Source organism: Alosa alosa, chromosome 2 (assembly GCF_017589495.1).
Source record: "Alosa alosa isolate M-15738 ecotype Scorff River chromosome 2, AALO_Geno_1.1, whole genome shotgun sequence".
NCBI lineage: Eukaryota > Metazoa > Chordata > Actinopteri > Clupeiformes > Clupeidae > Alosa > Alosa alosa.
Window position 1 is genome coordinate 8,312,728 of NC_063190.1, and position 23,032 is coordinate 8,335,759.

At 41.4% G+C, this 23,032-nt stretch overlaps 1 protein-coding gene and 1 pseudogene across 4 annotated transcripts in view; one reads left to right on the forward strand and one right to left on the reverse strand.

Annotated features, from left to right (window-relative positions):
- Positions 1-20,064, reverse strand: part of si:ch211-283g2.1 (sodium- and chloride-dependent GABA transporter ine) — a 41,258-nt gene extending 21,194 nt beyond the window's left edge. Inside the window, exons 1-2 of one of the 4 annotated variants that reach the window (XM_048267400.1) lie at positions 19,943-20,064; positions 9,451-9,611 (exon numbers count right to left, since the gene is read on the reverse strand). In XM_048267400.1, the coding sequence (XP_048123357.1) occupies positions 9,451-9,609 (159 nt within the window). In that variant the 5' untranslated portion in view covers positions 9,610-9,611; positions 19,943-20,064. Of the gene's footprint in view, positions 1-9,450; positions 9,612-11,193; positions 11,266-11,585; positions 11,873-19,942 lie in introns of those variants that run through there. The other 3 variants (XM_048267393.1, XM_048267406.1, XM_048267414.1) reach the window with 3 other exon arrangements.
- An 899-nt stretch (positions 20,065-20,963) lies between these two features.
- Positions 20,964-22,803, forward strand: LOC125291434 (annotated as a pseudogene).
- The last annotated feature ends 229 nt before the right edge of the window (positions 22,804-23,032 follow it).

Consider the following 23,032-nt stretch of genomic DNA (forward strand, 5'->3'; position numbering starts at 1 on the left):
ACAGAGCCAGCTTTCCTTACCAGCCTGTCAATTCCCCCACATCCTTCTTCCTTGTGCTTCCACCCCAGCATACTACTGCATAGAAGAGGACGCTGGCAACAACAGACTGGTAGAACATCCTGAGGAGCTTACTGCACACATTGAAGGACTGCAGCCTCCTCAGGAAGTACAGCCTGCTCTGCCCTTTCTTGTAGAGTGCATCAGTGTTGGCTGACCAGTCCAGTTTATTGTCCAGGTGGAGACCCAGATACTTGTAGGTGCTAACCACCTCCACATTGACCCCATCAATGTGAACTGGTAGCAGAGTGGGCTTAGACCTGCGGAAATCCACCACCATCTCCTTGGTCTTTGAAGTGTTAAGTTGAAGATGATTGAGTTTGCACCATTGCACAAAGTCCTCCACCAGGCTCCTGTACTCCTCCTCCTGTCCGTTCCTGATACACCCCACAATTGCAGTATCATCAGAAAACTATGGATCACAAAGAGTCCACAAAGCTTAATTTTGGAGGGAAAGTCCTCAAGTTGTCTTGCAATTATGGAAAAGCACAAGAATGGTGTTTTTTATTGCTCACTCAGGATGAAATTAGAGCATGGAGATGTGTTGTGCAACTACTGTACTTGTTTTAACACAGCACAGTTTTGCAACGTCATCGTCTTTATAAATCAAAAAGCCTTGTAATTGCCATAGACACTGATTGCCCTTGACATTCAAGTTAATCCACATACAATAGGAAAGAAAGGCTAGTCTGGTTAGGCTAGTCTGGTTACTAAAAGACGGAAACACTTTTCCTTTCTTTGTGCCATGTATGCAAAACCAGCATCATTCAATAGGAACTGAGAGAAGGGAACTGGGCCAAGCTTCCATTACCTCTCCTTAAGCAAATAAACCCCACATCATTTTTTTTAAAAAACATGGATTAAAACATGACTATTGTTGTTTGCTCTGGTGGGTTTGGTTTCCGGCTTTCCAAGTGCCTAGAATCAATGGGCAATGTTTACTAGTGTACTAATGTACTAGTGACAGGGACAACACCAAGACTTTGAGAGGTTGAGACCAAGTCAAGACCAAAGCCCCATTTCCCGTATTCAGTTGCATGTGTGTGAAGGGTGAGGAGGAACTGCCGTAAGCAAAGTAACACATTTTTAGAGGAATATTTGAACCAGGATGTTCTACATCCAATCACAGTAATATGTTAAACAGTTAGGCCTCTATTTTGGCGATCAGAAAAAGTGGCGTTATGCTTTTTAGATGGTGTAAGATAGCGATTTTTAGATCATGCGCCAGGCCACATCTTATGTTGTTGCTTGCCACAGCCCTGGGCGCAAAGATTAATAAAAGTACAGCGCATGGCGAACAATTCCTTTACCTTATTAAGTGTAAGATAAGAATAAGCCTTGTGTCGGGCTTTGCGCCAGGTGCACAATTGGGGCCTTATAGTTTGAAGCGCTGTGATAGTCGTTTTGACTGGTCTTGAAATAAAATAAAATAGTCCTCTTTCTCCAAGACCGAGATGAGAATGAGTAAAAATACAGTCACTTCAGAGACAAGACCAAGACCGTAAAAATGTGGTCTTGAGTACTACAATTGATGCCTTGGGGATCAATAAAGTATCTCTCTATCTATCTATCTATCTACAATACTAGTGTTAACAATGCTATATAAATAAAAAACAATTGAAGGTAATAGTTTGTTTATCTGAATTTCACAGGTTAAAGTCAAATGCACTGCCTTGCCAATATTGTCAGATTGTCAGTACATTAGCTAAATCACCATTTCTTACAAATTAACAAAAAATAATTGGGAAATAAAAACAAAATCTCAAAAATAAAACGAATGAAAACAAGGTGCACAGTATGTAGGTATTTGAAAGGACTGAAATAACACAGTAATAACTGCCATTGTACTGCTGTAGCAACACTTTATAACCCAATGGCAGATGAGATGCATGCATGAGTGAAAACAGATACACTTACTGTCTGCTAATAAGGTAAACCCTATCCATCTATTCTCTAGCAATAACATCATTCACACAAGTGATTTGTTAGTGAAAGATGTCAAGTTGAGTACAGCAGACTAGATATGGCCTTGATGAGTCACTCTATTTATTTGAATGTCCTGCTGCTTCCTTAAAGGGATATTCCACCATTTGGGGAATTACACTAATTTTCCACCTCCCCTTGAGTTAAACTGTTGAGTTTTACCTTTCCCCAGTTCATCCTGCTGTTCTCTGAGTCTGACAGTAACACTTTTAGCTCCAGCTCATTGAATCAGATTAGACCGTTAGCTTATAGCAGAGATGAGTATTTCCCCAAATGGTGGAGTATCGCTTTAAGGCATTTAATCTGAAACCTGTTCTGATAATCTTGTACTTGTAAGGAATGTCTATGTGGAAAAACACACTGAGGTCTGTTAGCTTACTGTAGCTTGGGTGGCACAACATTTTACTACAACCCTGTTTCCCAAAAAAGTTGGGATACTGTGCAAAATGTAAATAAAAACATAACGCTATGATTTGCAAATCATATAAATCCTATATTTAATTGAAATAGTGCAAAGACAACACATCAATTATGAAAAATGTTATTGTTTTTTTCTGGAAAATATGTTGATTTTGAAATTGATGCTGGCAACACATCTCAAAAAAGTTGGGGCAGGGACATGTTTATCACTGTTTTGTTGTTTGGGAACTGCAGACCAGTAGCTGGAGTTTTTGAGAATGAAATGTCCCATTCTTGTCCGATGTAATATTTTAGCTGCTTAACAGCCTGGGGTCTTCTTAATCATGTTTTTTCATTCAACGATGCACCCAATGTGACAGGTCTGGTCTGCAAACAGAACATTTTAGCACCTGGACTTTTCTACTATGGAACCATACAGCTGCACAATTAATTGATTTTCAATAAAAATTCAGCTAATGCAAAGCTTGTCTTCAAGATGTCCTCTTTAAAAATATATATCCTATATTTAAAGGCAACATCCATAATATTCATCCACATTATGTAAGGGATAATGTATAGAACGCCGGTCATTATGGGGAAAATAAGTCCCGACAGGGCGAACCGGATCCGACGCGCTAGTGGACAACAAATAGTTCGCAACACACGCTGAACTTGAATCAAACATTCTTTAGAACACAGCCGATCAACCGTCTGCTTTCACTTTTGAATGAAGTTCCAATGCAAGAAGTGACCGGAATACTTGCGTAGTGATATGATCAGCAGCACAAAACCCGTTGCCATTGACAGCGGTAATTATATGTTTGCAGCGGTAATTACATGAATTTATTTTACCGTAGAACGTTGGGAAATCCCATTCAAGTCAATGGAGCGTTCTACTAGCATTGTGAAGAGCCGTATAATAAGTCTATTTAATTTATAAGGCTGCAGCCAGCTAGTTAGAGGGGAATTCCTGTGTAAAATGGAATGCTTCGCATGGACTCTTTACAGGACTAGGAACTGGGCAGCAGGTGGTGTCCACTATACAAATAACAAACCCACTACTATTAATAATAAATATCTCACTATGCATTCACTTTCACAAAACTACAACACATCTCACTCACATGTATTTATCATCATCTTTTACTAAACGTATAAAACGTCCTTATTAATCCCCTATTGTAATTTCACCCCTTAATCACCTATTGTAATTTCACCCCTTATCAGTCCTTGACCTTTTTTTTTTTTTTTTTTTAAAAACATCATTATTCCCTCCCGGACACATTCCATGACACAGGAGGATAGGGGAGACTTAAACACGCGCGCGCACACACACACACACACACACACACACACACACACACACACACACACACACACACACACACACGCCGGCGAGAGACACAGAGGAACACTAGTGACAAGTCTCGTGCAACACAAGAAACAGTCCTTTTTAATAAACTATCTTTACACTTACGAAGTTATCAATGCCTCTATTTATATGTAAGGGCCCTCATTGTACTACCAAAGAAGCGTCGGGCTACTTTGAGACTTATTAAATGGATTTCTATTTAAGCTGACAGCAGCAATACTGACAGCTTTTTGGAAACATCTGCCAGAATGTTCAAACTCGTTACCATGCTAAGCATAAGCAAAACACATTTTACACCGGATTTCCCCATTAAGTTAGCCATAATTAATGAAATAATAAAGTAGTTTTGGCTGGTCGTTAGTTCATGGACACAAGTAGACTCGACCTGTAGGCCTATGCCTAGTAGATCTTGACTGACTTCGCAGGCTCAGTCAGCATCAGGTGCTCTGCCACTCACCGTGCTCTGCTTCTCCCTCACACTCGTCAGGTACCTTCGTATATCCATCTGGTCAAATTTCACTCTGTGATCTGTAATCTCTTTTGTCAATTTCTATCTTATTTCTTATGCCAAGTGCCAAGTTGCCAACCCGACCCTTCAGAAAACGTTAACGTGACCCCTCACCCCTAGCCCCTAATACAATATTTTTGTAGGGGGGGCTTTTGAACATCTTGGGGGGCGGGGGGGCTTAGCCTAACAACGTCCCTGCCTGTATATATCATTCACCATAATTTGTGCCTTTCCAGATGTTCATGCCATATGCACTAATACACCTCCATACCATCAGATACTGGCTTTTGAACTGGGTACTAAAAACCAGTTGGATGGTCCCTCACCTCTTGGAGCTTGGAGGATGCAGGACAGGTTCACAGAGTGATGAATTCCTCAGCAGCTTTACTTCTGCGAGACTCTGCCTCTCTGGGATGCTCTTTTTATACCCAATGGTGGCAGTTAACTCAATTAGTTGTAAAATGTCCCTCCTTCTGTTGTCTTTAGCATTACACAACTTTTCCAGTCATCCAGCCTTCCAGTTTTTTACTTACATTTTTGCAGCGAAGCTGCGAAGGCACCCATTGTGTTTCTATCTTTTCTTATTATTATACCTTCTTCCGCCATGGAAGTCAATGGCAGCCCATAGAACCGTCTGGTAAAAAGTTGTGAAATTTGGCACACTGATTGGGGACATGGGGTCATGATTCATTTCATGATTCATTTCATCAAGTTTCATGTCGGCACCTCGAGCGCTGTAGCGGCAGCAACAGGCCAAAGTTGGACATGCGTTCACGCATGTAACTTTTGACCTGCTGACCCCAGTGTCAAAAATGAGGTATCGTTGGAATCCTTGGACCAAGCCGAGTTCACACACACTGACGACATCATTTTCCGCCATGATGGATTTTCCGCCATATTGGATTTTATAAAAAAAGTGAAACTAAAGTTTCACGCCTCACATAGTTTGTCTGATTTTCACGAAACTTAGGACATAAGATCTTCAGACCAAGCCGCACAAAAGTTATCCCTTTTCGTCTTCGGAACCAAAACCGTTCTCTCGTAACAGCCAATCGAAATTTGTGGCGAAGCCGCCAAACAGGAAGTGAGCTCATATAACCGCAACCATTTCATGCATCATAACCAAACTTAGTACGTGGACTCGGGACCCCATCAGGAGGATGTTCAAAAACGATGGTGACCTTTGACCTCTAGGGGGCACTGCAATTAGGAAAAATGTGTTTTGGCCTGTAGCTGCTGTTGTGTTTGGAATTAAAACAGAGACTTTCTAATGAGGAGACACAGCACTCAAAAAACACTCCATAGAAATGCATGGGGCTAGTTTGTAACGCCAATATGGCATGTGAATACATTGAGCCAATCATGTGGTGTGATGTGAATACATTGAGCCAATCATATGGTGTGTTGTGAAGACATCGTGCCAATCATGTGTTGTGATCTCGCCGCTGGAGCAAGATTGGTGTCGTGAAGCCTTGCGCACGCGCAGTTCGACCCAAAGACTGTGCCCGATGAGTGCCCATAAAATGTTGGTATATGGCCGCCGAGTGGAGGGACTTGCCTAAAAGGACTTTGATTAAAATGTACTAGTGGGGACTGTTAATGCTGTTGGAGGTCCATAGGATGACCCAAGACAAATTGTGATGTCATCGTAATTGATTCGGCCGCCATATTGGATTTAATCAAAAACACCTAAATGTTTTCACAGGTCACAAAGGTTGTCCGATTTTTTTGGTGCAGATGATCTTTAGACCAAGCCTCAAAAAAGTTACCCCTTTTCGTCTTCAAATCTAAAACCGTTTGCCCGTAACAGCCAATTAAAATTGTCGGCAAAGCCGTCAAACAGGAGGTGAAGTGATCTCAGCAAGGTTTTCTCGTATCAAGACTAAACTTACCACATGTGCTCAGGACCCAATAAGGAGGAGGCTCAAGAAATTTGGTACATTTTGACCACTGTGTGGCGCTATAATCACAGGACGTAGGCTCATATCTCAGCAATGCTTACACATATTGAAACCAAGCTTGGTACATGGACTTGAGACCCCATCCTGAGGACACACAATACATTTGGTGACCTTCGACCACTACGGGGGCGCTAGAGATACAGGAAATTAGCTCATATCTCAGCAACGCCTTTACATATCGAAACCAAACTTGGTATATGGACTCGGGACCCGATCCTGAGAACACACAATACATTTGGTGTACTTTGTCCACTTGGGGCCCTATAATTAGGAAGACTTTTTCGTATCAACACCAAACTTGGTACGTTGAGTCGTAAACACATCCTAAGGACCTTAAATAAATTTGGTGACATTTGACCACTTTCACCTATCGCAACCAAACTTGGTATGTGGACTACATCCTGAGGATGCACAATTAATTTGGTTTGCTTTCACCACTAGGGGTGCTATAATTATCAACACTTTCACCAATTTAAACCAAACTTGGTATGTGGACTTAGAGTACATCTTGAGGACACACAATAAATTCGGTGACCTTCGAATCCAGTCCAGTCGAATCCAATCAAGTCCAATCCAATCCAATCCCAACTCCTGCTTGGCACCCTCATTGCGGCTTGCAGCTATATTTAATATTGTAATGGATGGATTATATTCATAAGCAGTGGTTAAAGTGGGATTTGGCAGGTGGGGGAACCCTGAAATCCAGTGTCTGTGCAATGGGGGAAAATGACTCACTGTTGGACATTATATTGAGTATCGTGGTGTAGCAATACTTTTTTGGACAAGAATTGCTAGCTTCTTGGTCAGTTTGAACCAGGGTTGTCACTAGACCTAGAACTGCACTGGGGCACAAGCCCCCCTAGGGGGCGTCCGCGAGCATGCTCCCCCGTAAGAAAATTGTGTTTAATTTAACATTTAAATGAACGTGAACGTAGCCCCTATGCTACTCCATTTAGGCTAATTGAAAATGCGTCTGAGCACGCAGGAGAGGGGGAGAAAACGAGTGGCAGGTTCCAGCTGGCTTGTCATTGTTGATGATAATTGATATCTCCTTTTTATTAAGTTAAGATGCGGCGGTGGTTGGGACAGACTTATGGGGGCGAGAAGAGGAATGAAGCAGGGGATGAGGATATTGACAGAGAAATAGATAGAGATCCCAAACATGAAATTAAGTGTTTGCACTTTCTGTGTATATGTTCTGGTATGTATTCATGCCAACAATGTTAATAAAATGATCAAATGCATTCAGTGACACTCATCAAACTCATAATTCTCCTATTTTCACCGGAAAAAAAAATTGGCTAGTAGAAATTCTGATTGGGTAGTAACTTTAGAAAGTTACCAGCCATATTGGCTGGTGATCAAAAAAGTTAATTTAGAACCCTGTTTATATCCTCATGGTTTGCCATGTGTTGAGTGAAGAATTTGTGAGATATTTTACCAACAGTAATGGGTGTTTTGAATTCAGATTAAATTTCATGCAAGTTCAATGTTAATTTTCTGACGAGAGCAACTTGCCGCTAATGTCATTTGAAAGCTTAGATTCCGCTCCTTCATGTGATAGGTGTCCTTTGTGGACAGACTGTGTGACATCAACATTACCAACGTGTTTTCCAATTAGGAAACAAGTATTAATGGACAATAGGCAATTTTTTATCTGTTAATATTGACAAGCTGGAGTGCTAACCAGCTACCTTGTAGTTAACCTAACGTTCGTCATTGACCAGCAGATGAACAGCTAGAGCCATGTTGTCATGTTTAAATTGTGGAATTTTAACATTTCTTCACCTTCGACTTTAACTTCCTTCCAACATATAGTGCTCTGGCTAGAACAGCGACAGTAAACACAGCAACTTCATCTGCATGAGTGAACCGGCACATGTGCAATCAGTCAAATCAGACAGGAGACCCATGAGAACCTAACGTCGGGAAGGGACAACAGGGGGGATAAGTAAGGGATAACGGCCGCCGAGGTGTCCTGTTATACGGAATTAATGGACGAGGGGCAAAGAACTCCCCGACGCACAGCTCACTGGACACACCACGAAGGCCGTTATCCCGCTTATGACCTGGTTGCCACTGTAAAGCCATGCCTTTATAGCACGCAAAGGAAACACGCGGTTCCCATAGACATTCGACGCCCGGAAGTTGGATGGCTGTTTCGGAGGCGGGACTTATTCCGGAGAGGTCTATGACAGCGATAGCATGGACAGTTGATTCCATTGTTGCGAAGCCTGCCTCCAGGCTCAACCGTCGTCCTACTATGGTTGTTATAGTTACCAGTCATAAGCATTAATATGGAACAGCGATTAAACTTTTTTTTTACCAGATCTACTTCATAGGTGTCCCGTTATTCAGAATTAAAAGCCATTTCTTCTCTCCAGGTGATAACGGGTGTTAGTGAAGGCGGGGCCAGCCCAGGGGGTGATATTTTGATTTGTTAAACACTGTGATTCTGAAGGAGGCAGGCTGCAATTACTCACCATTTATTTTAACAATATCATTGTGCTATATCGTTGGTATGAAAGAATATATTTATTTATTAATTTATCCCACTTTCCCAGGTCCCACTTTAACCCTTGTTCATAAGCATAACCCTATGGCCATTTTGACCTCAGTATTTCACAGGGCCCTGCCCTCTATAGTCTTCGGTGAAAGTTGACAGAATGAAGCATTAAGGTTTTGCATTATCACTCTCTTTCTGAGCTCTTTGTGTAACTCTACACCAGAAACATTTTCAGCAAATGAGTCACATAACATAACAGGCACTACAGAATGTCTTAAGCTTATGATACATGGGGCAGCTTTTTTACCAGTGTTGCTGGGCAACCACATAACCAGTTCAATTTATCATGATAGAATGATCATGACTATTTGCATACAGATTATTAAAGTTTTCCAAAAAAAATAAATCACAACCATAATAACGAGGAACATTGTCTAGCAACATTTCTAAAAAAGGTGCCCTAGTTCTTTCAGATAAAAATACCAACCAAGGTTTGAGATAACACTAGGCTACTCATTCTCCCTTTCACCAGGAAATCAGGAAACATTCTCTTATGCCTAGTCACGGAGTATGGCTACCCATAAACTTTCTGAAATCTCTAAATTTAGAGATGCGCTAAAAATAACAAGATGGAAAAATCAAAAGAACAAGAGGGCTGACTCACCTCATCACTATGACAGAGGTCCCAAGCCTTCAGTGGTTCTAACAAGGTGCCATTGGCCTCCTTAGAATCACCTAAAGGCAAGGTTATTGTTTCTTTATCTGACATCCTCCTCTCCATGAGGGCCTGAAGTTCGGCTTGGGCATCACCCTCCGACATCATGACTAGAAAGTGAAGATAAGATATAGAATAGGAATAAGAAGAAGATATAGGGGAAATGCTAGAAAATATACCCGCCGCAATATGAAAATGACCTAAGAGTCGAGTCTTTTTTTCCCGAAGAGCATGGGCGTAGATTTAGGGTGGGACGCTAAGGACTAGTCGTAATCAAAATTTTAAGATGACAAAATTGTCCCCACCAATATTTTAGCGAACTTATTTGTACTGCTGATCATTCCGACAGCCAGCACGACAATACAAGAAACGTCAGGGTTATCTGACACGCAGGCTACACGCATGGAGAATGCCAATGCACAGGCTACTTTTGTATTTGAAATACATATTACATGTTTCAGAAATCTTGACATGTCTAAGTTTTGGGTTGCAATATACAGGTAGTGGGCTCTCTGTTAATTTTAATGAGTAGGCCTAAGCCTAAGTTACAGCATTTCTATCACAATTGACCAGACTTTGACCTTTGGTCTGCTTTTAACAAAATTCTGGCTATGATTGTTCCTTGTATTGCATCATGAGCCATCACTGTGCCTATTGCATTGTACTGTTGTTAGCCTTAAGCCTAGCTCAGTCATTATGTTATACCACATCACCCTCCATTAGAAGTGCAATGAGCTGCATTGAGCATAATAAACTGCATTTAGAATTCCAAATTCATATTTCTAGATATTTTGGTGAAAGTAACTCAAAAGTAATACAATAGTAGTGTAATGCCTTACAATTCAGATACATATTATAATGTAACAAATTACTTTGAAAGTACAGTAATGAGTAATACATAATACGATTTTGAAGTAACTTGCCCAACACTGATGACAACCATCACTTTCCATGTCTGTGTTTGTGTTTGTGTGTGTGTGTGTGTGTGTGTGTGTGTGGAGGGTCAATCAAATTCTATGATTGCCACTGATGTGAATGATCTCACAAATCACACAAACCAAATCAAGTTTTAAAAAAATCGCAAAAGTATCGAAATTGAGATTCTTCACTTAGTATTGGTATTGAAACACTAATGTTGGTATTGTAACAACAGGAGTTGGGGATGTGTCCCCACCAAAGCTGAGACCAAACCTATGCCCTTGCCGAAGAGTGCTGTTGACACCAACAACTTTAAGGACAGCTTGGGTAAAGAAACATACTATAAAATGTATCCTTTCATAGGCTTACTTAAATGTCAGCATCGTTAAGTAGAATGTTGAAACTATATAATATCCTACTTCCCTTTTACGCATCCTTGACCTCATGACCCAAGTGGAAAATGTTTATTCAAGGACCCAGAAAATTAACCAGTTGAACGTCAAACAGTAGCCTAAACCAAACCCCAATTTTAGCTCATGCATTTGAATCGAATTCACAACATGCGAGGAGTACAGGCTAGATACAGTGTTGCCTATATAGTTCTCAAAATTAAGTAGATTTTACATTAGCCTATTCAGCGACCAGTTAGGCTACTGCATCACACATTCAACCACGCATCAGAGATAGGCTACACAAGGCAGTGTGCAGCGTACATTTAACCAGATCGACTAGACGAATAAGCTTACAACGTGTAAAGAGATGACAAAAACTCACCCAAAGTTGCTCGCTATAAAGCCACTTCACCGTGACTCAACACTTGTCAGGCTACAGCAGCCGACTATCTATTCAAATACAATTCTACTGTTTTCTAGCTTAACTGTTCAACTTTTCTTTTATTATTATTATTATTATTATTATTATTATTATTATTACAAACGTAGGCCTAGGTTGCACTTATTATCAACGGGCCTATTGCATGTTATAAAATAGCCTATCTGGATCACTGATTAACAATCCCGGTCAGCGTCTCACTGTACAACCTCAGGCACATCATATTTTACAATTATGAGATTATGCCAACTAAAACACACAAACAAACGAGCACATTTAATCCCCTAGATATAGGCTATATGCCAGGTTTGGCAAGTATCAGTTAGTCAACTTACGTCCATTTGACGAAAACGCGGAAGTGCTGTCAGGCAAGGAAGTGTGGTGTCCATTGTAAGTGGATGGGAAAGAATCATAGGAAAGAATACGTAGCCAGAGAATGTCTAATAGGAAGAGCCTAACATAGCCTGAGTCAGACCTCAGTAAACGTAACTATATATCCATGTGTTGTTGTAGGCTACTCTCCAAATTGTCAGTGAAACCCTAGGTAGCCAATATCAAATCTCTATGGTGAAGGCAGCATATTTTACTCACGCTGCTGATGGACGTTTTTTTTTGGAAATTACGTGCGAGGTGCACGTACTCGTCTCTGGCGAATGGATGCTCTGATTTGATAGGCTAAATATCAAAATAATGAATAATGGGAAAATGCAGACATATGTAGAATGTATAAATGCTACAAGGCAATTTCCAGATCTGTCTTCACACAACTTACAAATGGGTCACCATTTGAAAGGGAACTAGGCTTTCCAACGGTATAAGATGAAGCCTATTCATGGGTTTTATCAGGTCCCTTTCCAAATTCCTATGGCAAGCCGTTCAGGACATAGTCTGTCAAAATAACGCCTCCACGTGTAGATTTTTTTTTCCACGATTTTTCTTCTTCAGGAGTAAAAAATAGACGTCTGAGCGTCAGAGTCATATTTTTAAGTGTGCCACGCGCAAAAACTTTGCGTCTGACTCTAGTTACTTGCAGAAATTGATAAAATGATCCTCAACTTCATCTGGAAAAACAGATCCCATCACTTAAAGAAAACAGTAAGAACTCATATGATAATGGTGGTCTTAATTTTCTTGATTTTTACTACTCTAAATAGCTCTTTTAAGCTAAAGTGGTTGAAACAGTTTTTCCATAGTCCAACTTCTATCTGGAATATCATACCTTCTCATAACCTATCAAAACTGGGTGGCTTAAACTTCCTCCTTATGTGTAATTATGATATTGATAAAATTCCTGTCAAAATGTCTTCCTTTCATCGTCAGGCCTTCCTCTCGTGGTGCCTTATCTACAAACACAATTTCTCTCCTCACAAATATTACATTTGGAACAATAAGGATATCCTTTTCAAGCGTAAATCTCTCTTCTTAGAACAGTGGTTCAACAACAATATTATTTGGGTAGATCAGCTATTTAATAGGGATGGCCTACTTTTCACTTATGATGAATTCCTCTCTGAATACAATATCCCTGTAACACCAGGTGACTTTGAGTGTTTGTTGATGTACCAATGTTAATTCATAATAAAAAAAAAAAAAAAAAAAAAAAATGATTTGCTGCAATGGCAGAGCCTATGTGCCAGAGTAGACACAGCATGGCTGCTGGAAACAGGAAATGCAGCCGCTATAGTTGCAACAGAAGAAACAAGATGCCAGGGCATATTCCTGCTCAAATCGGCGGACCATCGAAAACAGGGCTCGGGGATTACTTTTCACAAGTAAGATTTAACATTATCGTACTATTGGTTGTATTTTGTGAATGCAATATTACCAGAGAGTTGAAAAGGAGCAAGGATCTTTGTTATTACTGTATGTAAATCGTAGCCAGCTAGCTATAGGCTACTTGCTAGGTGTTCACCCGGCTATGAACTGAGACTTGATAAGTCATATTCCAGAACACTGACTTACATTACAACTGACACAAGAATGCTATTGTAGAAATGAATCAAATATTACTAGTATAACATTGGCCGGCGAATTTTAAACAAGTGGCACAGACTGTAGCCTATTATTGGGCAGTTGCTACTTGTAGCTTAGCTAGTAATAAGTGTGTTGGTGGTAGCTTCACTCTGAATAAAGTAACTTTTCAATAGCTTAACCTCTTTATATGAAGTAGCTTGGCCAAACAAGCTACACTTTTCTTGTCATGTGAAATTAGCACAATTTAAAGTAGCTTCCTATGTAGTGAACTAGCCTACGGCTGTGTTTGTGTTACTAAGCTTGCTACATTTGACTGGGGTGGTAGTTTTGTGTAGTGAAGTTTTATTCATGGCAGAGTAACTGTTTAGCTCACTAGAATTTCCAAGTAGCTTGCCCAACACTGTATTATTCACATGTAATTCACCCTAACAAAAATAAGATGCATCTCAAATCCCTTTTCATTCATTTATTTATTTTATATCCCCCCAAAACTACCTCGCTCAAGGACTACCACAAATGAACTGAACGGTCTCCTCACACCCCTGGAACTGAGGAAGGTGCAGCTCTACATTGCAGTACTGCAGGGCATCTGCTACACTGTGACTGAATATTTGATTTATGAGCTCCACCTTCATCACCTTTTTGGTATGACAACTGCTCTACCCATGACCGGAAAGCACTGCAGAGGGTGTGAAAACTGCGCAACGCATCACCGGTTCCTCACTCCCCTCCATCGAGGCCATCCAGGGCGTTTATGCTTGGCGCGTATACAAGCAAATCATCATCAAAGACTGTTCTCACCCCAACCACAGACTGTTCACCCCACTCTCCTCAGGGAGGCGTTACAATGTCTAGACTGAACTGTCAGGCAATGGTCTCCTTATAGGCCATACCTGGTCTGTCTGATGCCTTTGTTTCCCTTCCTCGGCCATATATGGTTATCTTTTGCTCTGACAGTTTGTCTTCTACATACCTTATAAACAGAGGTGGAAAAAGTATGAAAATATTGTACTCAAGTAAAAGTATTCCTTGATAAAATATTACTCAAGTACAAGTTAAAATACCGATCTGAAAATGTACTCAAGTAAAAGTAAAAAGTAGTTCATTTAAAATGTACTTTAAGTAAAAGTTACTTAGTTACTTTTTGGGGGGTGGGTACCAGAACAACCAGTTTTACCAGAGACTTTCTAATGAGATACAGCACTCAAAAAATCCTCCATAGTAATGCATGGGGTTAGTTTGTAACGCCAATATGGCATGTGAATACGTTGAGCCAATCATGTGGTGTGTTGTAAAATACATTGAGCCAATCATGTGGTGTGCTGTGAAGACATCGTTCCAATCATCTGTTGTGATCTCGCTGCTGGAGCAAGATTGGTGTCGTGAAGCCTTACGCACACGCATTTCTGCCGAAATAGATGCACGATAAGTGCCCAAAAAGTGTTGCAATATGGCCGCCGAATGGAGGTACTTGCCTGATAAGGATGTTGAGAAATGGAGATCTATGTGAAAAATCACCTCCTTTAAGTTCTTTAAGTTTGAGCAGTAGTTGATTTTCAAAGTTAGTTGCACTCATCCTTGGGTTGCTTTGCAGTGAACAGTAATCCAGCACAACTGAAAAGCCCCTCACAGGCAGCTGAGGCAGGCAGGCCAATGTTGAGTTGCAGAGAGTTTTTTTTATATTTGGAAACGAGCAGAAGGTTCAGCAGATTAAAGGGCGTCGAACTAGGGGGGAAAGTGGGAAGTATAGGGCAATGGAGGAGAGGTCCCTTGAAAAGTGGAATACAGGGGGCACAACATTTTCATCAGGCATTAGTAATAACTCAGGTAATCCACACATAAAAAATCCAAACAACTCCATGAGTAGAGTCATGTGTAATGAAGTGGAATAACACAGGGAAAAAGTATTGAACACGCTAAGAAAAAGCACTAAGGCAAGGAAAGGGAAGGAAAGAGCTGGAATCTGTAAGTAGTTAGAGAGTAGTTATCCTTTCTATCTGCGCAAATTAATATAAGCTTGGTTAGTAGCTTACATATTGATGGGCTATAAAAAGGTTTTTCATTACCAAGGTGTCACACAAGAAACATTTCATGATGGATAAAAGTAAAAAGCTCTCCCAAGACCTTTGCAACCTTATTGTTGCAAAACATATCAATGAAACTGGTTACAGATGCATTTCAAAACTTCAAGAAACATCACTGCATCATCAACCGGCACAGGGCACAGGATCTCCTCGCAATATTTCTGACCAGGGAGTCAGAAGGATAGTCAATTCCAAGAGCCAAGGACCACTCGGAGAAAGCTCCAGAAAGACTTGCCAAGGCAGCCAATTCAATTAAATTAAATTAAACAGTTCTGGAAGTAATCTGGAACTAAAGATCAGGATTCACAAGAGGGACCCCTGGAATCTGTTTAGAACAACGGACCAAAATCACACCTGAAACTGCGACTAATACAGGGCTGCCAACTTTTCAAAAACCTTGGAGTGAGATTTGGTGGGGCCAACCAAAATTTTGCTGCTTTGTTTTTGTTTGGCTCATTCAGCATTATACCGTAAAAAAAAAAAAAAAAATGTACATCAGTGGTTCTCAGGTGTAGGGACCAGGCATGGACAGATTATGAACTTTCGGGCCCCTGGGCCCACATGTATTAAGGGCTCCCCACTAATTGTCGCACATGTGGAAGGGGGGTTTGGGGGTCCTCCCCCAGAATTTTCTTCATTTGTTTGATGTGATTTCCTGTATTCTGGTGCATTTTGGTAGCTTAGAAATCTAGACACACCCTAGCGGCAGCAAATTACATTTGCTTCCAGGGCTAGTCTAGCAACTCTCCGTTGGCTTGTGAGCTCGAAAAATTAAACTTCTATCAGGCCAATCAAATCGTCTATAGAGTCGTTAGGGGGGCATAACATAATGATTGATGGCAGAGTTGCAACGGTTTGGCTTAAATTCCCTGCTACTTGAAAACAAAGAAGATGGATATTGCTGTTGGCCAACAGTGTGACACGAGTTAAGCTTGTTTTGAGATGGCAAAAGTTTGAACTAGCCAACTAGCTCCGCTGGTGGGAAAAACGCATGGGACTCAGTGCTGTCCTTTTGCGTGCAGAGGGAATTTGAAAGACAACCGATTATCCCACCCCTCGGACTGAGCACTGCGAACGGTGAGTGCCCAGACCCTACATTTTAATGTGGGTCTGGCTCGTCAGGCTAACATTTTGGGGATGCAATCAGATTCATAGCCTACATCCTGATGTGTTGATATTGAGGCAATGATTCCATGCAAAGGCTTGGGCTTCAGGGCACCCTGACACCTTGGGCCCCTGGGTCTGGGCCCAGAATGCCCGTGCAGTAATCCATCCCTGGGACCAGGGTCCCAGAGTTAAATGAACATTGGTATCAAAAGGATCTAGCCTACTACTAGGACCATGGGCGTCGGAGGCATTGTGAAAGTGGGTGGGACATTTCAGAGGGGGGGTATGGGGGTCCTCCCCCAGAAAAAATGTTTTGGACTAGATGCAATTTCCTGAATTCTGGTACATTTTAACAGGTTATTTAGATACTTCTATATAACAAAATAAAGCCAGCCTACGAAATTAATAAAAAGTAAATCATGCATAATTTAAAAATAACTCAATAGGCTACTTGGCTACGCAATAAGGTTTCCATTACAGCACCGCAGACGTTCAATGAACGCATGAAAGCGGATGGTTTGTTTGAAATCCCGACACTCTTTCAACTACATGGAACGTAATAGTGATCATCAAATACCTCCCCAGATTTCAGTGCCCATCAGTCCAAACATTTAACAATATAATCAAACAGTCCAAAAGTAAATTAAATATCAAACTAAACCTTAAATGTCATGCTTTTGAAGGCCTACCAGTATGCCGCTCCAAGAAACGCATGTCTCAAAATAAAACTTGCATAAGAAATAAAGGGCTGTCTCGAATACAATCCTGCCCCTAAAGGCCTGTACTTTGTCTTAAGACCCCGGCCATAATTTGAGGATTTACAGTATCTAAGTAGACAAACTGGCTTCAGATATCCAACAGAGTGAATAGAGATTGTGCAGTCTTAGCTGTGGTTAGTGACGTGATGCTGTTAATGGGGAGTTTTACATAGCCTAGCGTAAACCTATAGGTTATTATTTATTTGGCGTACCTATAAGGCTTTTTACCTTATCAAAAGTGAGGGGGATGACTGATCTCTTCAACACTGCGGGGGATTTGGCGCTTGTCACTGTGTGTGTGACAGAAGAGGAATGGGAGAATGCGTGTAACAAAAAAAAAAAAATAATGAGTGATTTACACGCAAATGGGAGAATCCAATGAAAATGACAATGAAGCACTAAACAGATGCTGAAAACAGTGGTATTTGTGGGGGGGGTTTAACAATTTTAAAAAGTGGGTGGGTGTCTTGTAAGAATTTAAGAAATGTTTGTATATTTTAACTTTTAAATGCATCAATCAGGTGCACTTTCAAAATAAAAATCAGAGGTCAAACTTGCTTATTTTATGGAAATATTTGTGCTGTAGCCTAAGCTATTTTGCACTTCAGAATTATAACCATGCACACACAGGTGGAATAGTTATGGTGATATTGCAATAAGTTCACAACCACAAAAACATATGCTACATTTCACAGTTCAGAAATGTTCAAAAATGTGTGTACATTTCAGCACTCAATGAAATTATGCAGAAGTGGTCACCTGTGTTATTCAGCTGGTTTATTTAAGATAATATATTGGTCATTGTAATGGCCATAGCCTATAGCCTACATGCTATTCCTTTTTCAGGATGTACCCATATCTGCATGATGTGAATGTTTGCATATGGCTTATGTCAGGCTTTATATCAATATTTGTGTCTCGTTATTTGATTTTCTTCATATTTTTTGCATTAATGTCACTAGGAAGCATGCCAATATAAATATATTCATTTATCTGTAATGGGATTGGCTGGAACCTGACAATATAAGAACCATGATGGTGGGATAATCTATGGCTGAGCAATTTACAAAAATGTATGTAGGCCTACTGACAAATAGTTTACATTAGAATACATTATAATTTCGCCCCAATGAGGCTATGTAGAAATGTGTTGCAATTTCAAAACCGGATTACTCAGGAACCACTTATTGCACAGAGGCATGCTTTATATCCTCGTATTCGGTACGGTTTGCTGTTTATTGTGATATTGGGTTTGCCACGTGTTGTGTGAAGGGTTAGTGAAATATTAAACCGAGAGTAATGGGTGTGCACTGTGTGCAAAATCCAAATATGATTAGCCTAAATTGCACGCCGGTTCAATGTTAATTTTCTCGAACCATTTATCACAGCAACTTGGCCAATATCATTGGAAAGCTTAGATTCCGCGACGTTCACCTGATGTGTGATATCATATGTATAGGTTTAGTTTAGTTGAACCTCATCTGCCAGGTATTTGACCTACCAGGTTGACACTTCAGCGTGAAAAATACTCAATAATACTCAAAGCATACCTGAAGCGGGGGAAATGCGCCTGGGACGGCTTCTGAAGTATATCGCAAATGAGAGAAAATTTAGAAAATTCCACAGACAGGGTGTGCTCTTGAACCCTCTCACCGTCTCTGAAAGCATAACCGTGGCTCAACAGGTAGATCTATAGATAGGCTAAACTCATTTTTCAGGCATCTGACCGACCGGGTTGACACTTCAGCGTGAGAAATCGGGGGTGTAGCGTGTGAGTGTGTGAAACTAATCAAATGCGTGTGTCTCACGGCCAATGCGTGAGAGTTGGCACCTCTGTGAATTGAAATAGAAATTGTATAGATTTGTATTTTTTGTAATTATTCCACATTTAGTGTAGTCATATCAGAACCTGAAGTAGCCTACAATCCAAATGCAAGCATTAAACTTCAGAGTATTACCTTTCATTTGAAAGGGGTTCATAATATGCAGTAAGCATTTGATTGCCAGTATGCATTTTGGATAACCCAAAGTCTTATGAGGAGTTTTCATAGGGCATTTTACAAAATGCATGAGTATACCTTGGCAAATAATAGTCTAAAGTAGGTTACTCATGTTGTCATTCTATATTGATCTACTTTTGCACACAACATGACAAGACCTAATGCTAGGACTCAAGTCATATCAAGTGAAGACCTAGAGGGCTGAAATGTGGTCAGTTCAAAGGTGCTTGTTATCCGGTAGAAAAAGAAAAGAATAATCTAGCCTTTGTAACTTTGTGTCAGTATATCACAGTATAATTGTTTTCCAACAGTGCCTCAGCTTTCCAAAAGAGAGCAGGCATTTGATTATTGGATAAAGTATGTAGGAGCAATGCCCTCCTAAGTCAAAATGGGGCAACAGTATAATTTATAATTGCTCGGATTTGCAAAAAAAAGATTTGACACATGGAACTAACAATTCAATAATGGGCCTTTTCACCACCTCTGAGCATCCACTAATCTGGACCTTTTAGGGGGCTTTCCTCTCTCAGGGTGAATGAGAGGATGCTTAATTGCTTTTTACCTGACATTTTTGAATACAGATGCAATGATTAATGCATCCATGGCCAGGATATAATTATATAATATGACATGATTTTAAAAGTGACCTATAACAATAGGCTATTCAATAAGCTACTATTTAAACGAACACTTAAATTATATTGTTCTTAAACAACGAGTAGGAAAACTATAGTAACAAATGAGTGATTGAAATGAATGAAGTTATTACCTGATTATCCTGTTCTCTTCCACCTCCAGTTCCAACTCCACCTCGTTTACCACCTCCGCTATGCATTCACCGAAGGCCGAGACTGCTCACTGAATACGTTCATTGATTGGCTACTGCTAGCCGCAGAGTAGCCTATCAGAGCAATACAAAGCAGCTGCGCTGTTCACAAGCCCATCAATCAGTGTCAGCGACTACACCGAAAACTGAAGGTGTTTTCTATTGCCATATCAACGTGAGCTAATCGCTAACGTTATCTGAGATGCTAGTTTTTGTAACGGCAGGAATAAACACACATGGTAACAAAATCAATCTAAACATGCGTAGCTTTACTCAACACATTAACACTATGATACAATGTAATTGTCAAGTTGTATGGCTCACTGTCTTCAAAGTCGATCTTAATAGGCTAACCCTCATCACGTCGACTAGCCTATGTGGTGGTTGTTATGGGAAACTAGCCAATAAATGGCAATGCAGCTTTACTGTAGTGAAGTTCGCAAGATTGGAAAGAGGAAATAGCGTTTACATGTCCATTTAAATTATAGCCTTTCTAATGCTCTTTTGTGCGTTTTAAATCCGAAATAATATGGAATGTGAGGAGACTGCTATTAACTTTAAAGAGGCTTAGGCTATCTACAATTGAAACTATCTGTAGCCTATGACGCAAATAAACCTCATGTCTGGTCTATGGATGTCTGCTTTAGCTTATTGTTGACAGCAGGGTTTTTTTACGATTTAAAATGATACTTTCTAGATTTTAATGGGCCATGTTGAAGAGCTGATGTCCGTTATTGCTCGTGCACATATAAACTGATTCATGTTCCTTGCATTTTGCAACTGTGAGGTCCATGGTAGGTGCCCGACAGAAATATTGTTTCATTTTGCGAGTGATATCCACGTTCTGGCGGTGTTCTAAATGTGCACAGAAGGAGTTCCTAAGCTAAAAAAGGTATTAGCTAGGCCTATTACACTACATAAATTGTCACTATGCTGGCGACCCAAATAAAATGGATGATGGCTTCTTCAGGGGCTCCAACGTCTCATCCTATGGGCAAGGATGAGTTTTAAGCCAGCAAAATCCAGGTCCCTGGTCTTAAAGAAAGGCAAAGTGGCCAACCGGTTCCTCTTTACCTTGGAGGGGTCACAAATTCCATTAGTGACAAAAAGACCAGTCCAGAGCTTGGGGAAGATCTTTGACAGCTCCCTGAAGGACACAACCACTCTCCAACAAACCAGGAATGATGTGATGAACTCGCTCACAGCAGTTGACAATTTGGGGCTCCCAGGAAAAGTACAAGACCTGGATGTACCAGCCCGGAATCCTGCAGAGGGTTCTCTGGCCCCTTCATGTATACAAGGTACCCATGACAACGGTAAAAGCACCAGAGAGGACCATCAGTCAGTTCCTCAGGAGGTGGTTAGGGCTCAAATGAAAAAATATATTTTCCGCAACACTGCTTTTGACTCCCATATATTTAACCTGCTGGGTCTTCAGGCAAATGGTAGACACATTTATAAAGGGATATATGTAGGCCTTACAATCAGCTAACCAACCATGTGATGTAGGTCTAAGAGCCCCACTAATCACTCAATTAAGAGAACACTTTCATACAGGTATTTCACACACCTATACATCTCAAAAAGGGCTTTCAAAAATCCATATCCCCAAAGAAGTACATGGCATTGCTATCAACAGAAAAGAAAGAAAGAAAGAAAAAGAAAAAACAATCAGTGAATAAACAGTTCCATATATACAAGCCTACCCAAACAAGGGGGATCTTGATGTACCAAGATTCCTCTGATGCCAAAGTCTCCTCAGTTGGGATCTGCGTTAAGAAGGGAAGGAAGTGGCAGGCACAGGAAGCGGTGGACAGAGCGGAGGCACGGCTGAGGCATTGCGTCTTGGTTGGCAACATGGCGGTGGGACGTGCAGGCCTGGGCAGTTTTCCCAAGCCACACTATGACAAAGCAAGAGGGAGGGAGAAGCGTCAGTTGGTGCAGGACGAGGTGCGGGCAGAAGTGGAGGAAGATCGCCTGACCAAGATGGTCGGAATGTAACAGCAAGATGCCTGGACTAGGTGGGAGAACGCCGAGCAGCGCAAGATCACCTGGGCAGAGTTGTGGAGCTCTGAACCACTGTGCATCAAGTTCCTCATCAGTTTGGTGTACAACCTTCTCCCTAGCCCATCCAACCTACACCGCTGGGGCTTGGTGGCTTTGGGGGATAGGTGTTATCCCTGGCGCCATGATCAGCTCCTCAGGGCTCTGGCAGATACAATCACCGCAGCGATTCAGAGCAGTCATGCTTGGAAGAGTCAGTATCCCTCCAAGCATACCATGTCCTTTGTCAGAGCTGGGGAGAAGGCACAACATCAGCCACGCTCCCCAGGTGGGCTCCTCGCCAATGCAAGAGACTGGCACCTCCAAGTGGACCTGGGAAGGTAGCTCAAGTTCACAGCCACTTCACTCCGCCCAGACGTGGTGTCGACCAGGCAAGTGGTCATAGTGGAGCTTACTGTCCCCTGGGAAGACAGATTGGAGGAGGCAAATGAGCGCAAGAGAGCCAAGTATGCAGAGCTGGTGGAGGAGTGCAGCAGCAGTGGCTAGAAAGCACGCAGCAAGCCAGTAGAGGTCGGTTGCCGGGGCTTTGCTGGACAGTCGTTGCTCTGAACACTCCTTGGAGTTAAAGGTCAACAGCCGAGCCATAAAGAACATCTCTGAGGCCGCCGAAAAAGCCTCACAATTGTTGTGGATCCGGAGGGGGGGATCCGTGGAGTAGCATGCCACTTGGACACAGGCCGGGGACTGATCACCCTCGGCAGGGTCGCCCGGGCCCACCACTCTTTCCAATCCTGGTGTAATGGCCCTGCCACCAAACATTAACTTGTTCTCAGAGGTGGGCACCTACAGCAAGACGACCTGCCTCACCTCGAACGTTTCTTGGCAGACTGGTCATACCACTCCTTCTGTCTCTTTTGGTCTTGTTCCATCTGATCTTCCACCAGCTTGGCCATCTCCATCCTGTCTTGCATGGCAAGGACGTAGGCAAGTGAACTGGTGGTTGCTGGTTCTTTGGCTTTTCCAAGGCAT